Consider the following 27210-nt stretch of genomic DNA (forward strand, 5'->3'; position numbering starts at 1 on the left):
ACATTGTTTCGTCCTAAAACATAGCATTAAATGTTCACAAGAATGTGTATCCCATAACAAGTAAGGTATAACACAACCAGTAATTTATCTTGTATGTACAGGACAGTCACTTTGTAGATAAACTGGCATTGACTCAAATGACACCAAAGAAGTGTAATTGTTGGAAATAAAATACATTCACTACCTCAAGTCTAAAGAAGTAGGCAAATTTATTAAGGAGTGTCATGCAGAATATTTATGAATTTTATTTACAAAGAAGAATAACCTACAGCATAAATAAATACACTAACAGAAAGACATACAGTAATTGAAAAATGTAAAACATTTCCAAACACAATTCCTATGGGTTGGGGATGCAATATTTCATAAGTATACCAAATGCAAATGGCCAACTTGGTCATACACTTTTGACTTGCAAGACTTAAAATTCAACTGATTCTGAAGAAATAATCCAAGAACGCTCGTCTGTTACAGAGAATGCCTTTTGATCTTTTGAAGCTTTAGAACAGTGCTAAAATGCACAGTAACAGCCCATCAACATGCACAATGATCAGTAAGAAACAGCAAACCTGTTAAAATACTCCTTGCTATGTCATGTTTCCGTCACTATTACACACACCTAATGGCTGGTTCTGAATGTGTAAATGGTGTCGTGCAGAACATGATCTTTTACAGTCAAAAGAAAAATCCTTTGGTTTATCCTTATCTTCAGTGAACCAGGGTATTTTGCAGCAACAGAAAAAAAAGTCTTCCCCTGACCTTCAATATGTCCTTCTAATTTCTTAACTCTTCATGCAAAAACATGTTCAGAGATGTACACAGGAGATCATATTTTTTATTTGAATCAGTAAAATGCTTCATTTTTACTGCAACCTATTCACAATTTGAATTTGTTTATACCCCAATAGAAATGTTTACACCTAAAAGTAGATTTAGTAATCTTAACCAAGTATTAAATTAGTGATAAAGAGCAACTCCATAATTGAACATATGAAAAAATGTTATGTACTTTGAGTTTCAGAAAGTCGTCGTTTCCAAATACACTTATCAAAGACGATTTCAAAACATCTTTTGATGATCAATCAGCTTAGAGATGTACAAAAATCCAAAAATAGTTCTACTAAAAATATTCTTATGAAAAGGACAATCACTAAGTTTCTAAAATGACTGATTCCTCCCTTGTTTTGATATGGCTGCAATTTATTTCCTTCGGGTATTCACATCTATGAGTGAGCACTGAACAGAGACAAAAACTCCCAGTCCTTCATGTATCCACAAGCTTATCAGGGTCTACTCTACTTCTCAACAGAGCTGAAAACGTCACTGGCACAGTTAAAGACACTTGAGCTCCAACTAGCACAGAGATAATGTTGCTCCTCAGATATCCATCCATTTTCTAACTGCTTCTTCCAATTTAGGGTTGCAGGGAGCAGCAGCCTATCCCAGCAAGCAACTGGCGCAAGGCAGGGTACACTCTGGATGGGACACCAATCCAGGGCAGACACACAAACACAGACATGCTCACATACTCATACCTTTGACCAATTTTCCCAGCAGCCAATTAACCTTCCAGCAGGTTTTTGGACTATAGGAGGAAACTAGAGCATCCAGAGGAAACCCACACAAATACAGGGAGAACATATAAACTCCATGCAGATATCATCTCAGGCCCAGAATTGAACCCAAGGTTCCAGCAAAGTGAGGCAGCTATGCCAACCGCCTACCTCCTCTGATCTCAAACAAGTGAATGCAGTTCCCTCATGCATACAAAATAATTATATTAACAAGAGTTAATATATATTGAAATACATAATGATTGGCTAAAAATACTGAACCTTCATAAAGGGAGAAGCTGGCTATGGTAAGATTTTAGGTTCCTACAAAATCAGTACCTCGGTGCTAACCTTGATACGGTTTTTAATGCATAGACATGTTTTTTGGGCAAATTTAAAAAGAACTCCTATTCTGCTTTTTTTCTGTACATCTCTATTTATAACCCTCACAATGCCCAACGGTGTCATCTTTCAGTTGAAAATTACCCCCAATGTGTAAGCCAATTGCTGTTCTTTGATACCAATAAACATGAAGACAACAAACTGCAAAATATTCAATTCACTGAAGCCAGGCACTTTTACGGAAAATAATGGGGCAATATGAGGGATATCAGCTTTCAGCATCCTTCAGAATTCCTGGAAGGGAGGTGTCAGTAAATTCCAGGGAAAATAGGGTGGGGATACAAATTAAGAGGAATGCAAGAAACGGTTGAAGGCATTGTATGCTGACTCCAGGTCAAACAGCATCTGCCGAACTTGAGAGTCGTCCAGTTCGTCTGAGGCAGACATCCCACTAAGAGTGGTCAACCTGAAAAGACAAAGGAGATACTGCTTCATCCGGAGGTGTACTGAACTACAAAAGACCAGCCTCACTTGCAGCACAATGAGTATCATGGAATTGCTTTTTGATCAATTATTCACATAAATCTCTTCAGGATCACTTTAAATTCCTTCCGTGTAAAAGTACTAAACTCAAACCATGTAAATGTAATTAAATTTAAAGAAGCAGTCTTGTGAATACCTCTTTTTTAATGTAATAGAAATATTGCTCTCCTCTTTGAGATTCGAGATTAGTTTTGCCAACTAATACTATTTACTTGCTAACTCTGCATGCAGGCCAAGCTGGAACATTTCTGCTGCACAACCTGTACTTATTCGCTTGTGCATCGCATTACATTAGACCTTACAGTGCGACAGTCATCGCAATTCGGATGTGCTCTTGCTCTCATCTGTGGCGAGACCAGTGGTTTGTGACAACAATGGCAACCACACAGTACTTTCACAAAAGTCACGATTTTGTGCTTAATTCAAAATTTGGAAAGTTTTTATAGACCGTCAATTAATTAATTTTGTCAGAGATTTGCTAACCAGTCTGCAAAATTAGGAGCACAGTTCCTCTTTAACAAGGTTGCCATGTCTCCTCCATCCCCCTGACTGTACTGGCCATGGACAAGCTTCATGTCCAGCCTCAGTATACTGTAGGTACATGAAGGAACGTACCACAGGTTGACTTTGTCCTTTGACTCGAAGTCTGGGGGCACGTTGCTCATCCTGTTCATAGTCTCCATCAGCTCCCTCAGGTCTGGCTGGATCTGAGCAGGGGCAGACAGAGGAGGCACTGAGAATCTGACCACAGCCTAGGGAAAAGGGCTGGACAGAGGCTGAAAACAGCAGGAAGATTTTTGTACTGACGAACGAGGACTTGGTGAGAAGAAAAGAAGGCAAGAGATGACTGAAGTACTTTCAGCAAGTAGTCTTACATGAAACAACATGCAAGTTCACCAAAAAGTAGGATCAACTGAAAGTTTGTTTCTTGCTTGTCAACAGTGTTTGAACAATGCGATGATCAAAGGGGCTTTGTTTAACCAGCCTCATTCAGGAATTAAATTAAAGGTATGAGGAATAATTCCTTGTAAGTTTGTTGTCTGCTTGTTGACATTGTCATGCTATCTGTGTTATGTTGGAAAAAAAACATCAAGAGAGCTTAAAACAAGCATTAGTGAACTCAAAAGCATTATAAGAAATAAGAATGAGAAATGTCTGGTAGCCAGACATTTTAATTCACATGGTCATAGTCTGTTCCTTATGGGAACAGATTATGGGCAATGAGGCAGTAAAAGCCCCACATAGGGGTGGAAATCACGACAAATTACTTTTACAAAGAGAAGCCTGGTGGATAGGTTTCTAGGGTACTATGACCCCACTGGGCCTGAATGACTTATTTTCTTTGTCTTTTCTATACGTTTACGACATATTATTCCAAATAACTGGTGTTGATTCAATGATTCAGTCACTTACATGGTTAAATGCTTAACTTTGATTTGCATGGCTGATTTTGTTAGAAAGGTCACGTGACTTGTAAGTTTATAAGTGGGGGGAAGAATGCCTTGTTACAATTGCACCCTGAAGAAATGGTGAAATTCATCCATGCTTATGATAAAAAGGAAAAAACAAGCTCTATCCGTTTAATCATTTTCAACAAAAAGCAGCCCCAAAATGCATTGCTTTACCTCATCCATGGCCCGAATCTCCAGCCTTAGCTTATCCATCACTGTGATGAAGAGCTGGAGAGGAACAGACAGCCTCAGGTTAGAGTCAGGAGAGATCAGCCAGGGCAAGACTGCCACCTACAGGGCAAGTACACGCCTGCCAAGTGGGTGACACAACAGCTGGTCAGGCGCTTTGTAAGTTTGACCCCCCTCCTGTCCACAACACTCTGGGGAATGGGCCAAGAGCCCACTTTTTTAAAAGTTTTTTTTTTATGCAGTGTTTGGAATAGTACAATACCCAAGTTTTTTCAATGATTAATTTAGAGCAATTTACATAGCAAGTGGACAGATTAGTAATTGCACTTAGCATTTTAATGACGACTTACATCCCGAAATATGGGACGTCTGGTGCAAACCGTGCGCTCAACACAAGTAAAAAGCAAACAGATTCTCGAACTGAAAACAAAATCTTGGCAATCTGTCCGCACTGGTGGAAACCTTACAATATAAGAATGTTTTACCAACTGTGAATAAGTAAAAATAAACATTTACCTAAATTAATATTGCTGCACCTGTTTATTACCAGATTTTTTTGTCAAATAATAATTATAAGTCAGAACTGAGAGCCATTCCAAACATTAACGACATCATATGTGTAGAGTTGGAGAGACCCACAAAAAGGTCTGGGTGTACCAGAAAAACTATAGTTTTCTGCTTTTCATAATATTGATAATGATCAATTTAATCATGGAGTGTTTCTAATTTAATTAATGGTACATTTACACTGCATAAAGAAAGAGAAATGTCTATTCTTTGTTGTTTTTAAAGTTTGATTTTTTTACCATTTCAAATTATTACTACAATGGCCTTATTTAAGCCAGAAAAGAGAAACCCCCAGAAATCCCCAGAAAGTGTTATTAGAATCTGCACTTTCACATAAACTAAATTCGCAGCATTAACCTGAGACAGGATAATAAAAAACAAAAGGGTATTAATTCTGCACATGCTGGTTCTACAAAGAGGAGCAGCTGGCATTGTCAGCACCATGCAGAACAAGGACAGTCAATTAATATCCTCAGAAAACCTACATGAAGCCTAATTATTTTAGAACCCAAAATGTAATTCACACTTTGCCCTAAAACATGCAGGATTTGCATTAAATGACAGAAACAGTTACATTTGCATCAAAAAGAAATCACAAAACCTAAGTGTGAGTGAGAACTGAAAATGGCTCATGGAGCCAGTTGGGAACAATAGGGCCTTTCAGCTACACTGTGTCTCTTTTCTCCCCAAGGCCACCATAACTTCCCTGTGTCGGAATATGACGGTTTTCCTTCTCTAGGTATTGTAATGATGATATTGGAATTCTGAACTTTCACCCTTTCTTCAACAGTAGCAAACAACCAAAAAAAAAACCACAAGAAGTCTAATAAGGCCAGATATGATCAATTATAAAAATGCTTTACCACACAGTTAAATGGTTAAAGCTCAGAACAACACAGGCTTCACAAATAGCACACAGACTTCAAAGGAATGTATCAAATGTCTAGCACCATCTGCACAGTGTGAGGAGTCTGGTTCCAGCAACAGCAGCATCTGCGTTTAAGCTATTCAGCGCTGTTGATGAAGTGTGCACATCGGAAAAGAAGACTGTTCGCCTTTGAGCTCCCAGTGCTGATTTGAGAAACTGCAGTAGGCCAAAGAAACTATCTTCGGAGAAAAGCTCCTGTATTGCTTTTATTTGCAATCAACGCAGTCTTACACAGCCCATTGCGTCTGGACTGCGTCTGGACTGTTACCTTCTATACCACAGTTTTATTACCACAGCATGAAGATGAACTTCATTACAGTATTAAAACAGCTGGCTCATGACCTGACTCCCCAAAGAGCAAAGAGATTTGCGAAGCACAAACTGGAGCGTTGCTATCTGAATACGCATTTTTGAAACGAAGGTGCAGGAGTGGTCTTGCAATCAGCAGCTCAAAACCAACGTCAGTTTGAAAATTAGTTCAGACTAAAATCTGACATTAAAACAAACCGCCCTGAAAATCCCTTGCTTTTCTGGCAAGTTGTATAATGCAGCACAGGTATAGCACTTCCATCCGAGGAAAGTTAGTTCATCTGGGACTTACTGAAACAATATCTGCAATGCATCGATTCAGGTTGCCCTTATCATCCTTGATGGTAATCGGTCGGTCCTCTTTGATTCTTTCCATGGCCAATGGGCAATCCAGCTGTACAATCAAAAACAGACATTTATCACTATAGACAATTTAGAAGATGAAGAAAAAATATCTTTCAGCGCCATTAGAAAACACAATCATCCCAACACTTTCTAGTATAAATTGAAATGAAATTGTGAATGAAATTTTCAAACAGATGGGTTTGATCCAAGTATTTAAATCCTTAAATGCACTGAATAGGGCATCCCAGGAGACTCAGGAGCATCAGGAGACACCAGTGGAAACTAAATGGAAGAGCATTTAAAACCGGTAACAGGAAGCACTTCTTTATACAAAGGGACGGGTGTGCTTGGAATAAACTAACTAGCCATGTTGTTGAAGCCAAAACCCTGGATTCTTTCATGAAATGGCTGCATGAGATCCTCTTGTCTGTGACCTTTGTTAACTCAACTCCAATCTGAAAACAACTGGGGCGCAGTAAGAAAATCATCACTTCAACAGACTGCAGAGTTCAAACTGCATGAACGTTAAAATAGTTATGCAAGTGCTAATTGATTTCTAACAACATATAACACGTCGACGATCAGATTTAATTCCTAAATAAACAGGGGTTAACTTCCAGGGTTTTAATAAATGCAAAATGAAAAGGAGTGGGTTCAAGGAGTGGGGGGGGGGGTAGGACACCCTTCATGTCCTTCATAATATTAAATAATGCTTTCTCATATTTTATTGCTTCCTGGGTGTCCCAGCTACAATTTCCCCAAAGCATATCATTTCTTCATGTCTCATCCGAGACTGGGACACTTATATATGACCACCATGATACACTCACACAGGATGTTATCAGAAGTAAAATATAATCACAGGAATGTGTTTATAAAAACAAATCAACAAACGGGCTGAGTTGGGGTGTGGTAATCAGCACAGCCCTGCCTGGAGTGTTTATGCCTTACACACCAAGAATTATTCCAGAAAAACAGTAGTTTGTCTCACTAAAGATAATTTTCAAAGAAAATGAGAAAATATCCCATTTTGAACCATAGCAGTCCCTGTCACACTTTCCAGCTTTGGAAGTGTGGTGTATGAATACACAAACACCGCTATGCTGTACCTATTGATGTTTTATATGTGCCGGAGGAGAAGAGAATTTGCTGATGCCTTTACATAACCAGGTTTAAAAGAACAAAATACTAACTTGTAATGGTCTCTGTCCAAAGTCAAACCGACAACTGCACCCTAAAAAGCATAATCCGCAGAAGAACTTGGTGCTCTCTTTGTCTCTTACCCTGTACTTCCTGCAGAAATCATCAATGGAGCCCACGTCTGACCCCTGGACTTGTTTGAAAGCAGCCTTGTACTGGACCAGCAGTCTGGAGCAAGCCGCTGTGTACCTGAAGACACACATTCGTCACTCTTATCGTTAATGCAGTCTTCCCTGGTGACATTCAGTTTCTTCATGTCAGGCTCTTTGATCTCCTCAAGATGACGACTAAGTTAATTAATCTATTTTGAACTATGTCTGTTATTTGACTGAAGAGTTGGTGCTAGGTATAGTTGGTGCTGAAGTGAAAGTTTATTTATATTGGTTTCCAATGACTCTCCAATGAAAGAAATTTTCTTTAAAACACTTTCATAAATGCTCGTTTCTCCTCAAGCTCTGTCGCATATATCTTGGGTGAAAAGTATGTTATGCAATCTCAGAACTGGATTTCTTTTGTCAATGTTCCATTTAAGATGTTTTCCAAGATAATTTTTATTGCCTTTTTTGGTATTCTAATGTGATACCAGTGCAGTTCTATTCTGCATGTAGCTGCAAGAGAATTAAATACACGAACCTGACTTCACTTTCAAAGACACTCAAATTCCTCATGTGAAATGAACTGAACTTAAACCGGAAAACAGAGTTTGATCACAAATGAACTCCAATGAAAAGCAAAGTCAGTGTGGAAGTGCCTTTCAGGCTCATTAACTTGGATCTTTGAAGAAGTACACCGTGGAGATAATTCGCTCATAAACCGTCAAGCAGGGCAGATGGAGAAAATATACCCATCACTGCACAGAGAGCGCAGGTTGAGCTCTGTGATCACTGGTTCGACTCTGCGTCATTTCATTGGCCGACTGTGACCCGGGATTCCCAAGATGCACAGCACAATTGGGTCAGGATCTAAAGACGCCTAACTGGCTATTCTAAATTGGGAGGGTCAGAACCAAAGAAAACTGGACATTTTAAATAAAAAACTCAAAGCAAACGTCCAGCCAAGAAGGACCGAATGGGCCCTTTGGTTTGCAGCCACTGTTATCCACTGAAAAATAATTCACCAATGGAATATGTCAGCTGCATATAGCTTAATCAAATATGAAAAAAAAACACAGTCTAATAAAGACTAGGCTCTGAGATGCTAAACGACAGAGTGTTTTTAACACTGGTGCATAAACTTACTCATTTGGAGACACACAGTCCTTAATGTAAGCCTTCTCAAGAGCTTGAAGAGTCTTCACTACCGCAAAAAGCTCAGCCATGTTATCGTACCTTAAAGTGCACAAAAGAAACATATCAAGAAAACTGTAGTAAATGAAGTTTTTTAGAAAGTTCCATTCACAAAATATTTCTTAATAGAAATGACAAGTTTGCACTGAGATTGTATTCCCGTTATAAACAATGCAGCAGTATAATTTATATAATATCTACACTATAAGCTGTCCTTCTCTTCAGTCAGACTTATGCATGTTGTTCACTTACAAATCATTGGCATTTGAGAAGGTTTAAGAGAAAGCACTACATTACTCTATTATTATTTTTTCTATTAGGGGGGTTTTGAGCAGGCACATAAAGCCAAGACTGGAAATTAAGGCTTATATATAATGAAAATGATCTCATGTCTCAGACTCCAGTGGTTTCTTTTGTGAAATTACAGACTTCTTAAAGTAGTAGTCTGACCTAATGCCGGAAAACCAAAACAAAGTTCAGCATCACTGATCATTTTCACAAGTATACAAGGAGCTATCTTGATCAATTACATCAGGAGATTGTGCCTAATAACAGAACTTACTTTTCCCGCTCTCTGGCATTTTTGTACAACTTGACTTCCTGTGTTTTAGGGAAAAAATATAAAAGATTTAAAAAAAATTCTGATTACAGCACATAGAACTTTAACAATCACATTCCATTTGCACACACAACATAAACACACAATATATAGTGCTTCCAGATATATTGCACATATAAACACAAAAAGAGAGACTTACCTCATATAATTCTGGCTTATTAGCTGGGGCTGTAGAAAAAAGAGCAGGCAGGTTATTTCTGAGTAAAAGCTTAATAAGATCGAGCTAAAACTTGAACTATAGGCAAGATTTTCACAAACAAATGTTTCAATCTGGCCTTGGAACCAGGTGGAAACTGTACGAGGACATATCCCAGGTACATTTCTTTATACATTTTTGTGCGCAAATATATTACTATTTTCAATGTTAAAAAAAGAAATAAAATTGCACTAAACAATTCAATGACATAGTGATTTTCTGTGAGCGTGTCTTTTTATTGTGAGTTGACGTTATCTGTGCTACACGGCGACTCTCACCTCCGGAGCCTCCACTGGTTGAGATCCTGTGAAACATGGTGACGGATTTGTATCTCGCAGAATTCTGTAACAAACAGTATGTCCGGTTACAAATTCTGGCCAGGAAAAGACATTATTTGTAATAAAGGAGTTGTTGTTGTTTTTGAAAATGAGAATATTCTTCTCTGATTTTACAATATCCAGGCAATCGGAAGCTGCTTGTCTCCTAAAACAGACAGCAGGCTAAAACAGCGAAAGTGTATCTTCTTACATTACTCGACACTCGAGCAGAATTCGGCCTGTACAAATCCCTATGGTATGGTAGTTACAAATTACAGACTACAAATTTCAAGTTACAAACTGCAGCAGCAGAATGTAATGGACCCGACATTGATTTTTGTATGATTTTCTTAAAAGTCATTTAAGTCGAAACCTAATAAATCATTTCCCTTCTTGACGGCAAACGAATGCCTCTTAACGCATGCATTTACAGCCATTTTTTAAATGTCAAAACAGTCTATCATTTCAACAAATACACACATGCATTTCAAAAACCGAAAAGATCAAAAGATCATACGCTTTTAAGTATTTACAAGGACAATTAAAAAGAAATGTAAAAAATAGACCATACTTCCTGCTCACCACTCTTGAGTCCCACTGACGTCACTACAACAAACCCTGGTCGGGTGATCGACGTCTCTCTTCCACTCCATGCGTTGTCCAAATACTGCCAGTATTTTATTCAACAAAAGTTGTAAAAAGGGTAGGAGAAACGCGTCTACAGAAAAGAAAAATGGAAACATTAAAGTAAATCTCTAGAATGCAATTAAATGTACACTTCATACTCTGTATTTTGGTTATTTATACAGGCAAGATATAGACACCTATACGCAGAATAAGACAAAAGACCCAACTTTAAAAACAAGCGGGAAGGGTTTTGATCAGGTTTGTATTAATCCTTTCAATTTTTTAGTAACTTAATTTTTCTGAATATTGGAACAGTGCGTGCTTTTTCAACAAATCTCTGTGGACAGAAACTGAGCTGGTGTTTGAAGTCGTCATTGAAAGACGAATGGTAAAATTTTACGCGAGCGATAGCAATAGCGTTTGTTAATTGAGCTTACACAGAGCATGTACTGGTGTACCAAAATTCTTTAATTTATATTTTTATGTTTTTAACAACCGTGACTAAGTAATTTTCTAACAAAGTCGTTTTCATTGTCATTTTATCTATGCGGCGCCTTTAACGTGCAGTTACTTAAGTAATGTTTCATTCTTCGGTCAGAGAGAGCATGTTAGCTTACTTAGTACATGAATCATTTGTACGAGTAATTAAAATGCATGTGTTTAACACAAGTGGTTTTCCGTAATACAGTTTTGTTACTTAGTTATACGTTTTTAAAGAAAAAATGGAAGTGCTCACTGATGTCTGTTATCAAATTTAGGCACGATTTAGGATTGACTGCAAGCAGACTGCTCGTCATTGTGCAGGAGTTAGTTTTATTGTTATGTAGGATTGTGTATTGTTATTGTTCTAGTGGACATATTTTTGTCAAATAAGTAGAGTTTTGAGTTGGTTTAGGGTGGTATGGAAGCGCAGTTGTTACTGGGCTAGCTCGTTGGGTAATGTAAGGCAATTCTCATTTCTGAACTGGTTTGAGTTTCACAAACGCCGATTTCTCTCTCACAAGGGCTTAGCCATCTTGACCCACGAAACTAATTTATTTTCTGCAGAAGTTTCCGGGAGTGGGTTTATTCTACCGTTGGTCACGCTGAAGGTGACAGCCCGTGTGTTGGGAAATCTCTAACAAGAGGCATGAAGAAGAGAAAGTCATCCAGCCCCGTGACGGAGGAATGTGGTGTCTGGCTGGACACGGCGGAGATGAAGAAGAAAAAACAGGTACTGGCTCCTCTGTAAAGTTAAATACGCACCACCCTCATGGTCTCGTTGAAATGGAAGAATTCAGGAGGCATATATTTTAATTTGCTTTTTATTTTGGTGCAGTGTAAAAAAGCAAGCCATTAAGCTTGTTTACTGAAGAAGACTAAGATTTTTAAAACGTCTTACGGGTTTTGAGATACTCGTATCATGATGAAAAGTATATTTGGGTATATATTGTTTAAGGTTTCCTGCGGATTTATAGATAATCATCTATAACTGATGGCTGTAGAATTCAATCGGAACAATAACTGTCTGGTTTTCTTTCTAGCCAAATCTGACTCGCCCCATTTACAAGGTACTGAACCCCTTTGCAGGAGGTGGCTACAACATAAACATGTCTCTCAGCTTTACACAGACCAAACATCCATTGCCCGTCACAAAACAGACCACCATCTCGTCCTTCTTTGCTCCACGGCGCACAGGTACTGTAATGTTTTACTTTTGCAAATGATCCTTTTAATATTTCTGTAACTTTAAACTGCAGATTTCTCACACTTCATTCAATAAATAAAGTAATTGTTACACTCTGATGAACACTAATTATAAAATTGAAACTGTATCAGACTGTCTCAGACTCTACTGGCTTTAGGCTTTATTCAATGTATTGGTCTATTGAGGTGCTCCATTAGAACTTGCATTAGGATTACTTTTTAAACTGTTGTACTTGTTTTTAACTTCCAGGTGATAAAAACAGTACGGCCTCTGGCGCAGGTCCTGATCGTCCAGGCTTTCCTTCAGCACTGTGGTCCGAATCTGAAGCAAGAGAAGAGAAATGGAAACTTTGCCTTGATGAGCCCCAGGAGTATCATCACTGCTCTGCTTTTGGTGATTCAGTGGGGCTGAAAGAGGATCCCAACAGCGTTGTTCCTCAGGTCACTGAAATTGACACGTCAAGGCATGAAGACGATAAACATGGCCATGACGGGTACAGTCTGAGAAATGAGAATAATTGCAGTCTCGCTTGCGATTGTGCTCCGGATATGACGACCAGTGCAAGCCTTGCATTCCTTTCAGATGGGGAGAGTCAATCTGATAGTTTGGAGCCTCTCCAACACCCCCTGGATAAAGGCAGTCTAGGTTCAGTGGATTGCACCATGTCAGAATTGTCACATGCTTCTGAGCATCACAAATCCGCCAGTCCAGGTAAGTATGACTTCCAGGCAGAGTGCGCTGAACGTTCGGAAATTTGGAGTGGGGCCATAGAGGAGGCCCTGACTTGGCAGCATGCATTCACACAGGATTCTCTGGGGAATCGAGTTATTGCTCATTGTAAGGCGCCTCAGCCACCCACCAAGAAGCGTGTCCAAGGAAGTGATGAAAGCCACGACTGGTTGAGTGGAGAGGCAGCGAGTCTCAACTCGGAGACGTTTTGTAGGAAACTATTGACTCTGGAGGGTTGCACGTCTACACAGAAGAGACCTAACAGTTACCCCTTAGCTCCAAAAATGTCTCAACCTGCAGGCAGTCAATTAAATGAGTTCCAGGTGAGCTGGGAGGAGTCTTTGGCTTTGGACAAGGAGAACATTTGCTCATCTTCTTGTTTTGGATCTCCAAAACGGCAGAACACCACTCGGGGCAGGTCACCTCTTAAGGACAAATTGTTCAGTTCTGCTGGTATGAATGGGGACCTGGAGAAAGAGTCAGTGTCATCTCCACAAAGGGCTCGGATGGCCAAGAGTCATTTCAGTACTCAGGCAATGCTGTTTACTCAGGATTCCCAGGGAAACAGAGTTATAGCCCATCGCGGGTGCCCGCGTAGGATGGGGAGAAGTCCCCTGAAAGACCGAACCAGCTGGACCCAGAGAGGGTGGGAGAGTCCAGCGAAGATCTCTCGTCCGTGGCTGAGAGAGGACAGCCGGAGCAGCCTTGATTCGGACTCTGAGGCAGACCTCTTATTCACGCAGGACTCCGAGGGAAACATGGTCATTAAGCACTGAACCTAAATCTTTTCAAAGGTACAAATTGCGAGTCTACCTGTATGTGACGGTCATTTGATCTCTTCTACCGCTTAGGCACCTGTGGTTTTTCGAATGTTTGCTTAAAGGATTTTTGGAGGTGCAGTAATTTTGGGCAAATTATTTATGCACTACTTGCTAAGTTCTTATTAATAAAATGTTTGAACTGAAACTTCCTAATTTACATTTTACACAGAATAAAAATGTGGTGGTGAAATCTGGACATTTTGTAATTTTTATTCTTTATTCAAATAACCAGTTATTCATTCATTCTGTGAAGGGTTTCAGTGTTTGGTACTGAGAAATGGCTGGGTATTGTTTTATCTAATTTGGGGCTGTAATACTGTGCATTTACTGTAGTTTTTAAACTGAATTTACTCTTACATCTTCCTGCAACAGAACAAGGTGATGTGACTGTCGTTCAAAAAACTTCTTTTTGCAGAACTTGCTATGTACAGTAGCTAATGAGAATTGATTTACTCCACTGCTGTGCCTTATACACCGCAGAAAATGGTACACAGTTGTAGTGCGAGTGTCTGCATTTCTTCACCTTTCTAAGCAAAGGAAAAAAAAATATTTGTCCTTCCTTAAATTAGGGGTGCTATTACACTATTCATTTCTGTGTGTTGTAAACAGAGGTTTATTAGGAAATATCCCCACATGGCCTACGGATGTCACTATTGCTCCATATTTTCTTACAGCTAAACCTTTTAATGGCCAATGCATTCAGCATGGCACCAAATATTAGCATTGCTACTGCAATATCCATGTCCATAAACTCACCATTTCTCTGTTGTGCTTGCACTTTTACTTATAAAACTGTTTGGAAATAATTATTTTTTCTATGTTGTTTTTCGGTAGCTCTTGAAAAAGCTGATAGCATTGCTTTTGCTCCATGTCGGAAGGGGCAGATGGCTGTTTTTCCCAACATGTACGGGTACAACAGCAAACATACAGCAAAACATGCAGTGAACTTGTATCGGGCCTCTGGATATCTGGGTTTTATTAGGTCCTTGGCCTCTAAGGTAGTGTATATTTAATAAGGTAGGTAGAGACTTTTTAATTAGACTTCTATAGAAAGACAAGACGCAGTGACTGCTATGTTGACAGTAATGCCATTCAATGCTTCAGTGGTTCTGCTAAACCTGTGATTAAAGGCCTGGCCCTGAGTGCGTTTACTCTCTTGATAGGAGTGGTTTTCTTTATGATTAGAATGGCCAGTAATAATGCTTTTCTCAGAGAAACATGCTTTCCTGCTGAAAGCCAAAACGCAAAATGTCAGAAATAAGCTGTCAGAAGTGGAATCGTACCAACACCCAGTCCTGAGTCATGTTTCCTCTTGGCAGCCGCGTGCTAGTGCATTATGTAAAAAGGGCAATATGAGAGATTGCATGACGGAGATGCTGGTTAGGATGGAGGGGGACACACCCATGATCTCTGAATCTTTGCAGCACTGTAAGTAAACTGGCTAATTCTGTGCTTTTTATATTGGATCCATATGCTGCAATCTTGCTTTTACGAAACTTGCTTCTGAACTAGAACAAAACATCAAGATGGCAGCCCGCCAGCTTATTTCATTTGTTTTAAGAACAGATGTTCTGCGACAAAACCGATGTATCATGATTGCAGAATGCTGAAAGATCACAAAGTGAAAAATAAGTTGTACCTTTTGACAGCTGCCTTTGCACTGAAAATAGAGGGTTTAGGATTCCTTCTACAAGATGAACACAATGACTGAGTGGCTTGATTTAAATCTCTTCACATACGGTACTCTATGTCAAAGTCACAGCCTTTTGGTGGCTGGTGTCCATGACACAACTTCAGCTAAAGGTACAGCTAAAAAGTGATGAAGTGTGATGAATTCCAGCAGTTCTTCCACTGTATTGGTATTCAATAGAGATGCATCTGGGTGGATAGAATGTAATGAGTTTAATCTCAGGCATTATCCAGTGATACATGGTGCAGCACTGTTACTTCACAGTGGGAAGGCCTGGATCACAGGATGGCAATACTGCAGAATTACACACATCAGAGCTACAAGAGAGGAATATTCAGACTCAATACTCTAATAATAAATGAAAATGGTGGAGTGCTTTTGCTGTTTTAATAAAAAGCAAAGGAAGTGCCTTTAAAGGAGTATTTTGTAAAAATGAAGGAAAAGATTATTCAAGAGTACAGTAAATCTGAATGGGGAAAAAAAGAACTCTGAACATGTTTGAACTCAGATTGAATATCAGAAACTCCTGTTCCTTAGTTTCTTCCTGGTGTGGAAAGACAAGCAGCCTGTTCCACACACTGTACCTTCAGCTTGAGCTAACAGAGTGCTCAAACCAGAACATAGCTGATTTGTGCCAAAGATCGCTTCCTCTTCCTGACATGGACAGCCATGTCTTCTGTGCAGGCAGGGAATGACGAGGCGTTGAGTAACATTGTTGGTCTCATCAGCTCTTTTTTTCTTTAGTCTTTGGCCTCAAACAACCTTTCGAAGCACTTGTCACCAGAGTCCGTAGAACAATACAAATGCATAACAAAAGCAGTCTGGGTGGCCACTTCTTTTTAATTTTGCAAGTAGTTTTGTATAGGAGCTCTTTGCAGACTCGCTGGAGAGACCGTGAGGTTGTGAGACGTTGAATTGTTCACAGAAGCTCCTTTCTGGAAGGACATGCTGTGTTAAAACGAAAGCTCGAGATTTGGTAATGAGGAAGGACTGTGGTTCAAAAAGGAAATCTCCACTTGCCAAAGCCCTTCTGTTTGTTATCGACCATCCATATATTTTCTATCTGCTTCCAATTCAGGATTGTGGGGGAATTGGAGCCTATCCGGGCAACCAAGGGGCGCAAGGCAGGGTGAGACACGCACAGACCAACACACCAAGGTCAATTTTCCAAGAAGCCGATTAACCTACCAGTAAGATTTGGGGCTATGGGAGAAAAAAAACTAGGAAATCAGTTGTTTCCATCATGAAGAATTCATGTCCTTTATTGAATTCTTTCTTCACAAACAAACGTTAAAGAGACCCTAAGAAAACTGTTGGACCCTCAAGACCCAGAGCTGAACTACATTCATCTGCACTTTGAAATTTAAGGCTTAACAAACTCTTATCAATAAATGGGTCTTTGCAGTCTTTTTCACATCGCCACTAGGTGGAGCTCCTGTTTCTTACTGCTCCGTGGTTTGTGTGTTTCTGCACTGGCGCCGAAGGAAGATTAGGATCTTCAATATGCAAGGCAGCAGAAAACATTTTTTAATTGAGCTTTGATGCTGGATTAATAGTATCCACACCGTTTTATATGTCCTGGAGCTATTCAATTAGTGCTTGCGGTTTGTTGTGTAATGAACAAGCGCTCAATTGTTCCTCTCGAAGCACAGAACCGGAGAAGGCTGGGCAGTGAGTGGTTTGAATTGAGCTGTGGCCAAGCGATGTGGAAAACTCTGGACAAGGGACGGAGAAGGTTATTGGGGTTGGGCTCGGAAAGGGTGTGGGCATTTTCTCAGACGCTGGAAAGAGGAAAGGCAAAGTGTGGTGGAGGCAAATGACTCAGAGGTATGGAGTGGGAAAGGTAGCAGACTGGAGGGGCTGCCAGCATTCTGAAGGTGGTCTCGACGGGTGGAAAGCAGTCACACTTGGGCAGGACTCTGTGGCACATTCCTCTAAACTCGCCAATAAATACAGGCTCAAAAGTCCACCCATCAACTAAGGACTTTTTACCTCTAAAGCACAAATCTTTTATTTTGGTCGGATTCCTATCTGAAAACCTGATCTGGGTAGCAACAGCACTGTGAAATATTCATCCACACTTCAGAAAAAAAACACTGCATAGCTTTCACAAACTTATAGGTTTGTGTTTATAATTTATAGAGATCAGACAGACTTCAAGGTTGGTGTAGAAATCTGACTGCGAGCTGGGGTCATTACTCCTGACCTGGATTGAGGGAGTTTTAAACAGACACCTGCTGTTGTATATGACATCTCAGAAACAACTGAAAGGAGGAATAATATCAGGAATACTGCCACTAGACCATAAGAGGAATGATCACTTTTGAACCCCACATTCATGGTAATAACGTGGCTGGAATCGGACTATAAAACCCTCTCTAACGCTGTTGTAATCTGGGGCTCTGTGGGAAATAGTCCTTCAGTGTGCCTCCTTCAGTGTTCTCTTGAAATGGCCATTTTCGTTATGAGTGATCATCTCCAACCTTCACTGGACTGCACTGTGACTCCTTACATCATATATGTATACATTTACATATGAACAAGTAATAGGTTTATTCCATGCTGAAAAGAGAAGAAAGAAAACACAACGTTTCAGCCATGGAGCCTTCTACAGGTGTGAGAAAGATGCCGCCCCTCGCTCCTTCTCTCCCAGCTTTTGTTCTCCTGCTACATTGCCTTTGCTTACTGCCCTGTCTTTCTCACACCTGAAGAAGCCTCCACAGCTGAAACGTTGTGTTTTCTTCTCTTTTCAGCATGGAATAAACCTATTACTTGTTCCTTTGCAGCGTACGCATGCTGATGCAGCTACCCACCTGAACTAAATTTATATATTATATTACATAATAGTGTCAAGGCTGTATCATCACCTGTAGCACTGTAGACAATTAATTTTTAGCTCATAATCGACTGGCAGTTGCTGGAAGGCTCCTCCTTCTGATATTATTGGATGTAACAGACAGTATACTGTATATACACTTACAGCTCTAGACTATATTATTTGGCTACTTTCACCTGAAAAAAATGAATGTAACAATTTGTATTTAAACATACTTGTTTCTCAGCAGTGTGTTTTCACATTTCAGCAACCAATGATTCGTTCTGGTAAACGGGTGAATTAACTGATTTAAAAAGGGGGCGTGACAGTGCTTTTATGGGATCTTTGTTTATATTAATTGTTGTAATGAAGAGTCGTTGGTCAAAGGTGAAGGCGGAGTAGAGCACAGAGTGAAGGTTACACAGCGCAGTGACAGTGAAGGAGCAGTAGAGCACAGAGTGAAGGTTACACAGCGTCGAGCCAGCGAAGGAGCAGTAGAGCACAGAGTGAAGGTTACACAGCGCAGTGACAGGGAAGGAGCAGTAGAGCACAGAGTGAAGGTTACACAACGCAGTGACAGTGAAGGAGCAGTAGAGCACAGAGTGAAGGTTACACAGCGCAGTGACAGGGAAGGAGCAGTAGAGCACAGAGTGAAGGTTACACAGCGCAGTGACAGGGAAGGAGCAGTAGAGCACAGAGTGAAGGTTACACAACGCAGTGACAGTGAAGGAGCAGTAGAGCACAGAGTGAAGGTTACACAGCGCAGTGACAGTGAAGGAGCAGTAGAGCACAGAGTGAAGGTAACACAGCGCAGTGACAGTGAAGGAGCAGTAGAGCACAGAGTGAAGGTTACACAGCGCAGTGACAGGGAAGGAGCAGTAGAGCACAGAGTGAAGGTTACACAGCGCAGTGACAGTGAAGGAGCAGTAGAGCACAGAGTGAAGGTTACACAGCGTAGAGCCAGCGAAGGAGCAGTTGAGCACAGAGTGAAGGTTACACAGCGCAGTGACAGGGAAGGAGCAGTAGAGCACAGAGTGAAGGTTGCACAACGCAGTGACAGCGAAGGAGCAGTAGAGCACAGAGTGAAGGTTACACAGTGCAGTGACAGCGAAGGAGCAGTAGAGCACAGAGTGAAGGTTACACAGTGCAGTGACAGCGAAGGAGCAGTAGAGCACAGAGTGAAGGTTACACAGCGCAGTGACAGGGAAGGAGCAGTAGAGCACAGAGTGAAGGTTACACAGCGCAGTGACAGTGAAGGAGCAGTAGAGCACAGAGTGAAGGTTACACAACGCAGTGACAGTGAAGGAGCAGTAGAGCACAGAGTGAAGGTTACCCAGCGCAGTGACAGTGAAGGAGCAGTAGAGCACAGAGTGAAGGTAACACAGCGCAGTGACAGTGAAGGAGCAGTAGAGCACAGAGTGAAGGTAACACAGCGCAGTGACAGTGAAGGAGCAGTAGAGCACAGAGTGAAGGTTACACAGCGCAGTGACAGGGAAGGAGCAGTAGAGCACAGAGTGAAGGTTACACAGCGCAGTGACAGGGAAGGAGCAGTAGAGCACAGAGTGAAGGTTACACAGCGCAGTGACAGGGAAGGAGCAGTAGAGCACAGAGTGAAGGTTACACAGCACAGAGCCAGTGAAGGCAGAGTAGAGCTTTCTCCCCATTGGTTCCCCAATGGGGAGAAAGACTGGCACTGGCTCAGCCAAGAGCATAGCATGCTGTTGCACTGGCAGTCAGTAATCTACAGTTCTGGCATGTGGCATAGCAAGGGCATGGTGTATTGCAACTGCAGGACTTCAAGAAGGAGTTTTTTAGGAGATAACTTGGGGAATTTTGTTTCACCTACAGTGCAGAACTGAGGGTATTTTGCTGATGCTAAAATCCAGAGCAGTTTACATTCGTGCTCGGTGATAAAGCTAGGCATTTTACTGAACCAGTGTGAGTGAGGTTCTTTGCTCAAGAGTACGAACCTTAAACCATTGCTTCACCCTGCAGTCTACAGCACTTCATCTCTGAGTGCCCTCTGTAAGGGCTTAATAGACACTGAACCCAATTACTGTGATGCTGGAAACTGCTGTTCTATAACAGTTTCACTAAATGTCAACAGAAACGCACAAAATCACCAACAAAATGTAGGTGCTATTAATGTACTCTTATGACTTATTTTGTTCTGCTTAGCATCTGATAAGAGGCCATTGACCGTCGAAAATGTATTATACTTTTGAAAATGAAAAGGTGATATTCATTATTTATAATTAGATTATGTGCAAACAAATGGCGCTTGTTTGGGGAAAAATCGATATGAGAAAGATGGTGGTGTGTCTGTGTGCTTACAGAGCTGCAGAAGGAAGCCTGGTTTTAGTTAAACAGCAAGTGGATATCAGGGATGACAACTGCTAATCAGCGAATATGTGCCGGGTCAGGCCAGCTGGCTTCTGGAGAAGCTGTTGCACCTGGTCGTCTTGGGCCTCTGTGATTAATTCAGAACACAAACTCACGCTGACCTCCAGCTGAGGAATCCCACCCACTTCCACTGTTGTGCTGACTCGTGCCATACCTGCACATCACAATAAGGCCCAGCACAACTTGAACACTTAAAAAGAAGCTTTACCATTTGCCAAGACCTGCTAAAGACCTTGATGGGGACTTAAAAAGAAAAAAAAACAATTTTTAATTGCAAGAGAAGGTGCAAGTCAGCAGATGGAGGCAAACGCAGACCAGGCAATTTTATTGACACACTTTATTTCCGGACAGCAAAGCTTTAAAATTTAGAGGTTACTTTTTGTGTTAAGGACAGGGTAGCCGTTATACAATGTTTCCCTGGGATATTTGGGATTGTCTATTTCAACGTTTTGTTCTGCATCAACCTAATGTGCTATTATTTTATTACACCGAATTGTATGCAGTTTATTTTTATAGGGTTCTCACACACCCTTAGAAGCCAAACTGGAGACAATTTTTGCAGTCCTTTTCTGTTCTAACCTGAGATGAACTGTGACACACAAAGGATGTAGAATTGACCTTCGAATCAGGAAATTACCATATAACATTCAGTTATTCTCCACTGGTCACCTATTTGAACTTTAAAGAAAATGTTTGATTGTTGCAATTTCAGCCACAGTATGCTTTAATATGTTTTTTTTTATTTAAGTTAATGAGATCAGGATAGCAGTGATGGAAAGTCCTTCTAGATCCATAAAGAACACCTCCCCTGAGTCGTGAAATCTTGTACATCGTCTTCATCATGATCCCATTTCCTCCCGCAGTTTCTTCAAGGGAAACTGCTGCAGCCTGGCTGCTTCTTGGTCTGACGCTGGGAAGCAGATCACCTGTTAATTGCCTGTGAATGTGTCTGGAGAGGAAATTAAACACCTCAGGGACATTTGCAGTGCTCTCCAGCCAGGGGTTAATAGTTTCTTGTCCCTGTTGTGTGTATGCAGACTGTGGCTCTGTGGGAGGGGCTCTCCGTCCTCTCTGGGAGGAAACACACAGAGCCATCCAGGGCTGACGTGTGCTGAGGGCTCCCTGCCAAACAGCTGGTACCCATCTGCTCCTGCCCCGCTGCCTCCGTGTCTTCCCCGACGAAGCGCGCAAGCGGGCTGGCTTTTGCATTAGCTGCCTTTAAACACAGATAAGAGCGAGGGAGAGAGGTGCCGATCCATGCAGGAGGATGCATCCCCTTGTCCCTTGGGCTCTCAGCGATCCTGCCGTGTTCCGGTTCTGCTGGGTTCTGACTCTGGTCTTGGCCACCTTCCTGGTGTGGCTCGTGTTTTTTTACTGCACCCTACGGTACCGCCGGCCGGTGTTCACCTGGGACCGACCCCAGGCAGGTATGTGACTGCAAAACGCCCCTTTTCTCTGACTCTGGCAAGAGTCTGGTGAGTAAGATTCTCATGTATCGCATGAGTAGTAACAAACGCTGTGACTCCTGAGCAGGTTACAGTGTGAAACTTGCACCAGTATCGCTGTTCTGCCCCAGTCTATTCTTTTTTGACATTTATAGCTTGTCTGTCTGTGATGCACAGCAGTTGCGCTGCTTGTGCGGTTTTTGTTAAAGTTCATCAAGGTCTCCAAGACTGAATCAGTTCTTGTACATAAGAAGAGGCTTTTGGATAGACCTGAAGCAATTTTTTTGCTTGCTGAATTGCTTTAGAGCGGTACTGAGCTGATGTTTTTTTTATGACAATTTTGTAATGTAAATTACTGCATCCACTGTTATTAAGTAAGTGGCCCTTTGTCCATATTAGGAGAGAACTTTAAATAAGCTCCACGACTACAGCAAAATTCCTGGGAAAAAGGATGGTGAGAATCTGGCTGCAGTGACAAATGACACTTTGCTGCTTCCTGGATGTCTGACGTTGACTTTGCACTTGGAGAGACGCTGGCTGCTGCACACATGCAAAAAGCTTCAGAGCACGTCATGACAAAAAATATGATTCAAGTAAAACTCTTTCTCTAAATATCAAATGGCTCCCAGATGAACACATGATCTGGGTCCCACCACCTTTGTTAAGCAAATGATTGATTAATGGCATTAATGCTGTGTCTTGGCAACACCATCAGATAAAAGAAGTCAGTGAGAGTCAGAGAGTCACCTGCATTTGTACAGCAAGGATCCAGATACTGAACCCAACATGACAGTACAACCGTGTCAGTGTTAACACAGACTTTGAACGGTAAAATTTGGCAAGCAAATTTAATTTGTAACACTATCAATACATTAATATAGACACCTGTTCTTTCACTTGTGCAGCTTCTACTGTCCCTGGATATCTAAGCTTGTCCAAAACCCTGCACTGAAGACCAGGGGCATGCTAGTCCACTAGTGCAGTGAGCTTTGTGTAGCAATTCTGTCAGGCAGAAAGCTTGTTTATTCATGTACATGTGGCAACTTGAAACATTATTAGGAGCTTTTGGGTGCAACATTCAGTGACACCTCATGCAACAGCAATCCCGGGAAGCACTGAGTTACTCCAGTAACAGTGACCCTACAAGACAGGCTGTTAAAATTGTGACCTTTATCACCTCAAGTGTCTAAGCACCCACAACCCTATGCTAGTCTTTATGCAGAATAGCGTGTTTCTCAGAGGTCCTGATGAAGACGAGAAGATGCTGTAGACTCTCTCACTCTCGTGTGTTACTCATCAGTTTTGACTAGTATGATAACAGCTGTTCCCTTGGTGCTGCTGTTACAAGATTGGACAATCAACAGCTATAGCATTCCAGATTGGCTACCAGATTAGTTCAATTTAATTAGAGCAGACAACTTTTATACTAACAGAACAGACTACAGATGACAAACTCTCATCCAAACCGCATGACATCATGTTCCTGCTCATTCCCGTTAAAAGTACTTCTGCACTTGTAACACATGCCAGAAGAATGTTACTCAAAAAGTTTGAAAGTAACAGCAGAAAGACTATTCATTTTTAACATTGTGAATGAGTGTTGCCCAAAAATGGGTTCACTTAATTAAATTACCTTTGTTATGTACTTTATAGTGCCTCAAGAAACTGCTGGATTAGGTTGTTGAATCAGTTAACTACTAAAAAATTGACTAGATGGGCCAAATGGCATCCTCTCATTTATCAACTTTCATACGGTTTAGCTCAAACTAGTCTTTAATTATCAAAGTTATCTTCAGCACCTGGATTAAACAATTAAGATGAAAAAAATAAACATATTGGAATGTTGAAAGTCCTGCATCGCATGGTGAGGACAGCAGAGATCTGTGTCAATACAGGACCACTCAGCCAAGAGTAATTGATGCTGCTCTGCATGAGATGTGTATTTTGGTGAAAACTGTGTGTTATGCAACGCTCAGGAACACCCTACATGTGCTCAGTGAGGTGGAGATGCTGGGACTGTAAAGCCTTTAAGGCTCTCTAAGTTGACTCATTGGCCCGGTCTGCTGCTGCTTTCAGTGATGTACTGTAGCAGGGGCAGATGTAGCTGCAGTCAGTTGTGAGGTTATGACAGCATATGTTCTCATATCACAGTACACTAAGGAAAAAGCTTGGTCTGCTGCTACTTTACAGTTCTTAGGAGTAATGAGACATACAGTACTAAGTGCTGGGCCATTTCTGCCACTTTGAACAAGAAGGCTATCTCCTATGGATCATATCATTTTAAAAATATTTTTGCAGTTTAGTGTATATATGGTACTGTAAGTGCATTGTCTACATGTTTGCTTACAAATGAAAAACAATTGATACCCCTGATGCATGCATTTCTGAAATTTTCCTTCCAAGAGTTTGCTGTGCATTTAGCGATACCAGGGTCTGACTACAATGTTTGGTAAGAAAACAGACTTTGACAAGAAAAAACAATATTTAATTTTCAGACTGAAGGTTGCCTACTCCAGCTGACTGCGATTTTCGGTTTGGGGGAGACTTGTGAAATTCAGGTCTTGGGGGAGGGGTGGATGGAACCCGTCCAATCACGTTTGGCAACTAACGACAATATTAAATCATCATCATAATCAGGTGGAGGTATTAATGAATGCTATAGCAACAGACATCCAGCCGTCAAAGCAGAGTCAAAACCTTTTCCCCAAAACCTCTTTTTCTGTCAATTGTAATTCAAATTTGTATTGCAATATCAGTGCGCATCCTATTTCTTTAGCAAACTGTATTTAACAGATGTTGTTGAACATGTTCATCCTGCCTCATTTTTCCAATTTAAAACCAATCTGAACTGAAAATGAGCTTCTGGGGTCTTGTTGTGTACCACATATTGCTGAACACTATGTAAAGCACACTAGTTCCCTCATTCAGAGTACTGTATACTAATGTGGACGTAAGTAACAGTTTCTGTATTAACAGGATTTTTTTTATGATTCCTTACAGGAAAAACAGTGGGAGTACTGAAAACAAAAATCCGAAGTGAGGTAAACATTTAAAATATAAAGCATTTAAAATTGAATGTTTGTTTTGCATGGTGCTTTGATTTGCCAACATGTCATTACTAGTTCATTAATAGTTCTGCTCCTACAATATTAATCGTGGTTGTTGATGGTGCTCAATTTAAATCCTTGGTGGAAGTTAGAAACCTTAGACGTACTTTTGTCCTTTGGTGCTCATGCTAGGGACATGATAAGGTTATTTTTATTCCATTTGTGTAGCATTGCCCGGTCAGTCTGAAGCTAGAATTATGATATGTGCCTTTATTTCATGAGATTTCTATAAAACCATATTTACTGGGGTGTCTTCTAAGGTGCTTAATAGGCTTCATTGTATCTAGAAACCTGCAGCTCATACACTAACTAAAAAACTACTAAAAAAAAGTCCTTTGTATTTGCACATAATTCCCAGCCACGGTAAATTGTACAGGATCCCTGTTAAATTTACAGTGGATTGTTCTGCTTACATACTGTATAATTCCACGAATGGTCCAGCTCCAGGTGATTTTAAGAGCACGTTTCACAAGTGGGGTTCAGCAATTAGTTTTAACTTGATTCGGACCTTATTCTGCAGAAGAACAGACTCCACAAGATGGGTCAGCTCATGGTCCCCCAATTTCTGTTTTTCACTGTGTTCCCAGGAACACATCACATATATCTGTGCTTTTGTGTCATTGTCTTTACTTCTTATCACCTGTCAGTTCCCAGTTTGGTTAATGAAGTCTGTTGCCACACAGAAGTATTTTCTTGTTGTATCAGACGTGTCGGATGCCTTAGAAAGAAGGTTTGGCAGGTGTCTGAAGCAGCAGACATATTCTTCAACATAAAGGAACCCAGTGCTCCATTTAAACGAGAGTGGAAAACATCAATTCCAAGAGTTCCACCGGTTGCACCGTAGTGCCCTTACTGTACTGTGCTCTTAAGTACTAACACACTGATTAAAATGTAATTCAATAAGAAATGGTTTTATTCTGAAAATGTGTTGAAAATGAGATTTAGAAATTCCAATGTAGAGTGAATGTAAAGTGGGGTACAGAGTTCAATAGCCTAAAGAGCAGATTAGACTTTCCACTATTAATATCATTTAGTATATGTTCAGTCTGATAAAAAATGAGCATTTATTTAAATAATCAGATGTACATTTAGGGCTTTGAATGACGCTTTGATGACAATTGTAACATTGGAATGGCCTACTAATAGCTCTTTTCTAAAGTTAATACCTGGAGGCAGATTCATCGTATTGAGAGAGCATATCTAATTGATAGCCTGGATGAAAACTGAGATAACAGGGGGAGCTCTGAATGGAAAGTATACACCTCCACCCTACTGGTATATTCCAAACACATGACCAACCGCTAAAAAATATTTAGGCTACCCTTAATGACCTGCTCTGCTTTGAATTTTTCTTAAGACACATGTTTTTTAAGAGAAACTATTTAAATTTGTAGTTCTTGGTTAGTGTTAATATGTTTTATAGGTTATATCACTTAGAAACTTAACTGGCTAACTATAGTATAAATGCTATACAATGTACATTGTGTTGTTTTTCTTATCAGCTGTAGTTTAAGTTTTATGAATATTATTTTGCTTAACAGCCCAATAAAGAAATCTGTAAAAACAGAGCTGGAACTGCAATTGCTCTGGCCACAGCTGAGACGCTGAAGGTACTGAACCTTTTTAGTCCGGAACAGAGAAGATACAGATCATATGATACAAGTACTTAAAATCCTCATAAACAGTGACAAAGTTAACCCGGTGGATTTTTTTTTGAATGAACAGTGAAACAAAAACTAGAGAACACACATGGTACTGTAACTACATACTATACTATAAATGTAAATTTAAAACCAAGAAGAGGATACACTTCCTAACACAATGGATAGTTGCCGATGTGTTGGTTTCTTTCAAGAAACAGCTGGATGAAATTCCTGAATCAGTTAACTAGTAATGGGCTGGTTTGGCCGAATGGCCTCTCCTCTTGTATGTAATTTTGCTGCTGTTTTTATAAAAACTAATACCATGGCAAACAAGCCCAAATTATAAAGTAATTTTCCTCTCCCAGGGAACTGAGCAGGAGGTTCCTTCTCTTTATCTC

The 27210-nt window shown here is 40.6% G+C and overlaps 2 protein-coding genes across 2 annotated transcripts; one reads left to right on the plus strand and one right to left on the minus strand.

Moving 5' to 3' along the window:
- Positions 1-190: 190 nt before the first annotated feature.
- On the minus strand, positions 191-10467 carry vps28 (VPS28 subunit of ESCRT-I). The gene is made up of 10 exons (XM_088929747.1): positions 10417-10467; positions 9807-9870; positions 9472-9500; positions 9276-9313; positions 8666-8755; positions 7511-7616; positions 6175-6276; positions 4064-4117; positions 3054-3145; positions 191-2361 (listed from the first exon to the last, which is right to left on the minus strand). Exons 2-10 carry the CDS (start codon positions 9841-9843, stop codon positions 2241-2243), a joined length of 669 nt encoding a protein of 222 aa, XP_088785873.1. The 5' UTR covers positions 9844-9870; positions 10417-10467; the 3' UTR covers positions 191-2240.
- A 1134-nt stretch (positions 10468-11601) lies between these two features.
- On the plus strand, positions 11602-13664 carry aunip (aurora kinase A and ninein interacting protein). Its single transcript, XM_088929827.1, has 3 exons — positions 11602-11685; positions 11996-12149; positions 12409-13664. Exons 1-3 carry the CDS (start codon positions 11602-11604, stop codon positions 13662-13664), a joined length of 1494 nt encoding a protein of 497 aa, XP_088785953.1.
- Positions 13665-27210: the final 13546 nt, after the last annotated feature.

This window comes from Atractosteus spatula, chromosome 12 (assembly GCF_055471065.1).
Source record: "Atractosteus spatula isolate fAtrSpa1 chromosome 12, fAtrSpa1.hap1, whole genome shotgun sequence".
Lineage (NCBI taxonomy): Eukaryota > Metazoa > Chordata > Actinopteri > Semionotiformes > Lepisosteidae > Atractosteus > Atractosteus spatula.

Coding starts and splice junctions, on each gene's coding strand:
- vps28 (XM_088929747.1), bottom strand. CDS start 9,843: ATGTTTCACAGGATCTCAACCAGTGGAGGCTCCGGAG. Junction 8,756..9,275: donor AATGCCAGAGAGCGGGAAAA/GTAAGTTCTGTT, acceptor GTGCACTTTAAG/GTACGATAACATGGCTGAGC. Junction 7,617..8,665: donor GACTGTGTGTCTCCAAATGA/GTAAGTTTATGC, acceptor GTGTGTCTTCAG/GTACACAGCGGCTTGCTCCA.
- aunip (XM_088929827.1), top strand. CDS start 11,602: ATGAAGAAGAGAAAGTCATCCAGCCCCGTGACGGAGGAATGTGGTGTC. Junction 11,686..11,995: donor AGATGAAGAAGAAAAAACAG/GTACTGGCTCCT, acceptor TTTTCTTTCTAG/CCAAATCTGACTCGCCCCAT. Junction 12,150..12,408: donor CTTTGCTCCACGGCGCACAG/GTACTGTAATGT, acceptor TTTAACTTCCAG/GTGATAAAAACAGTACGGCC.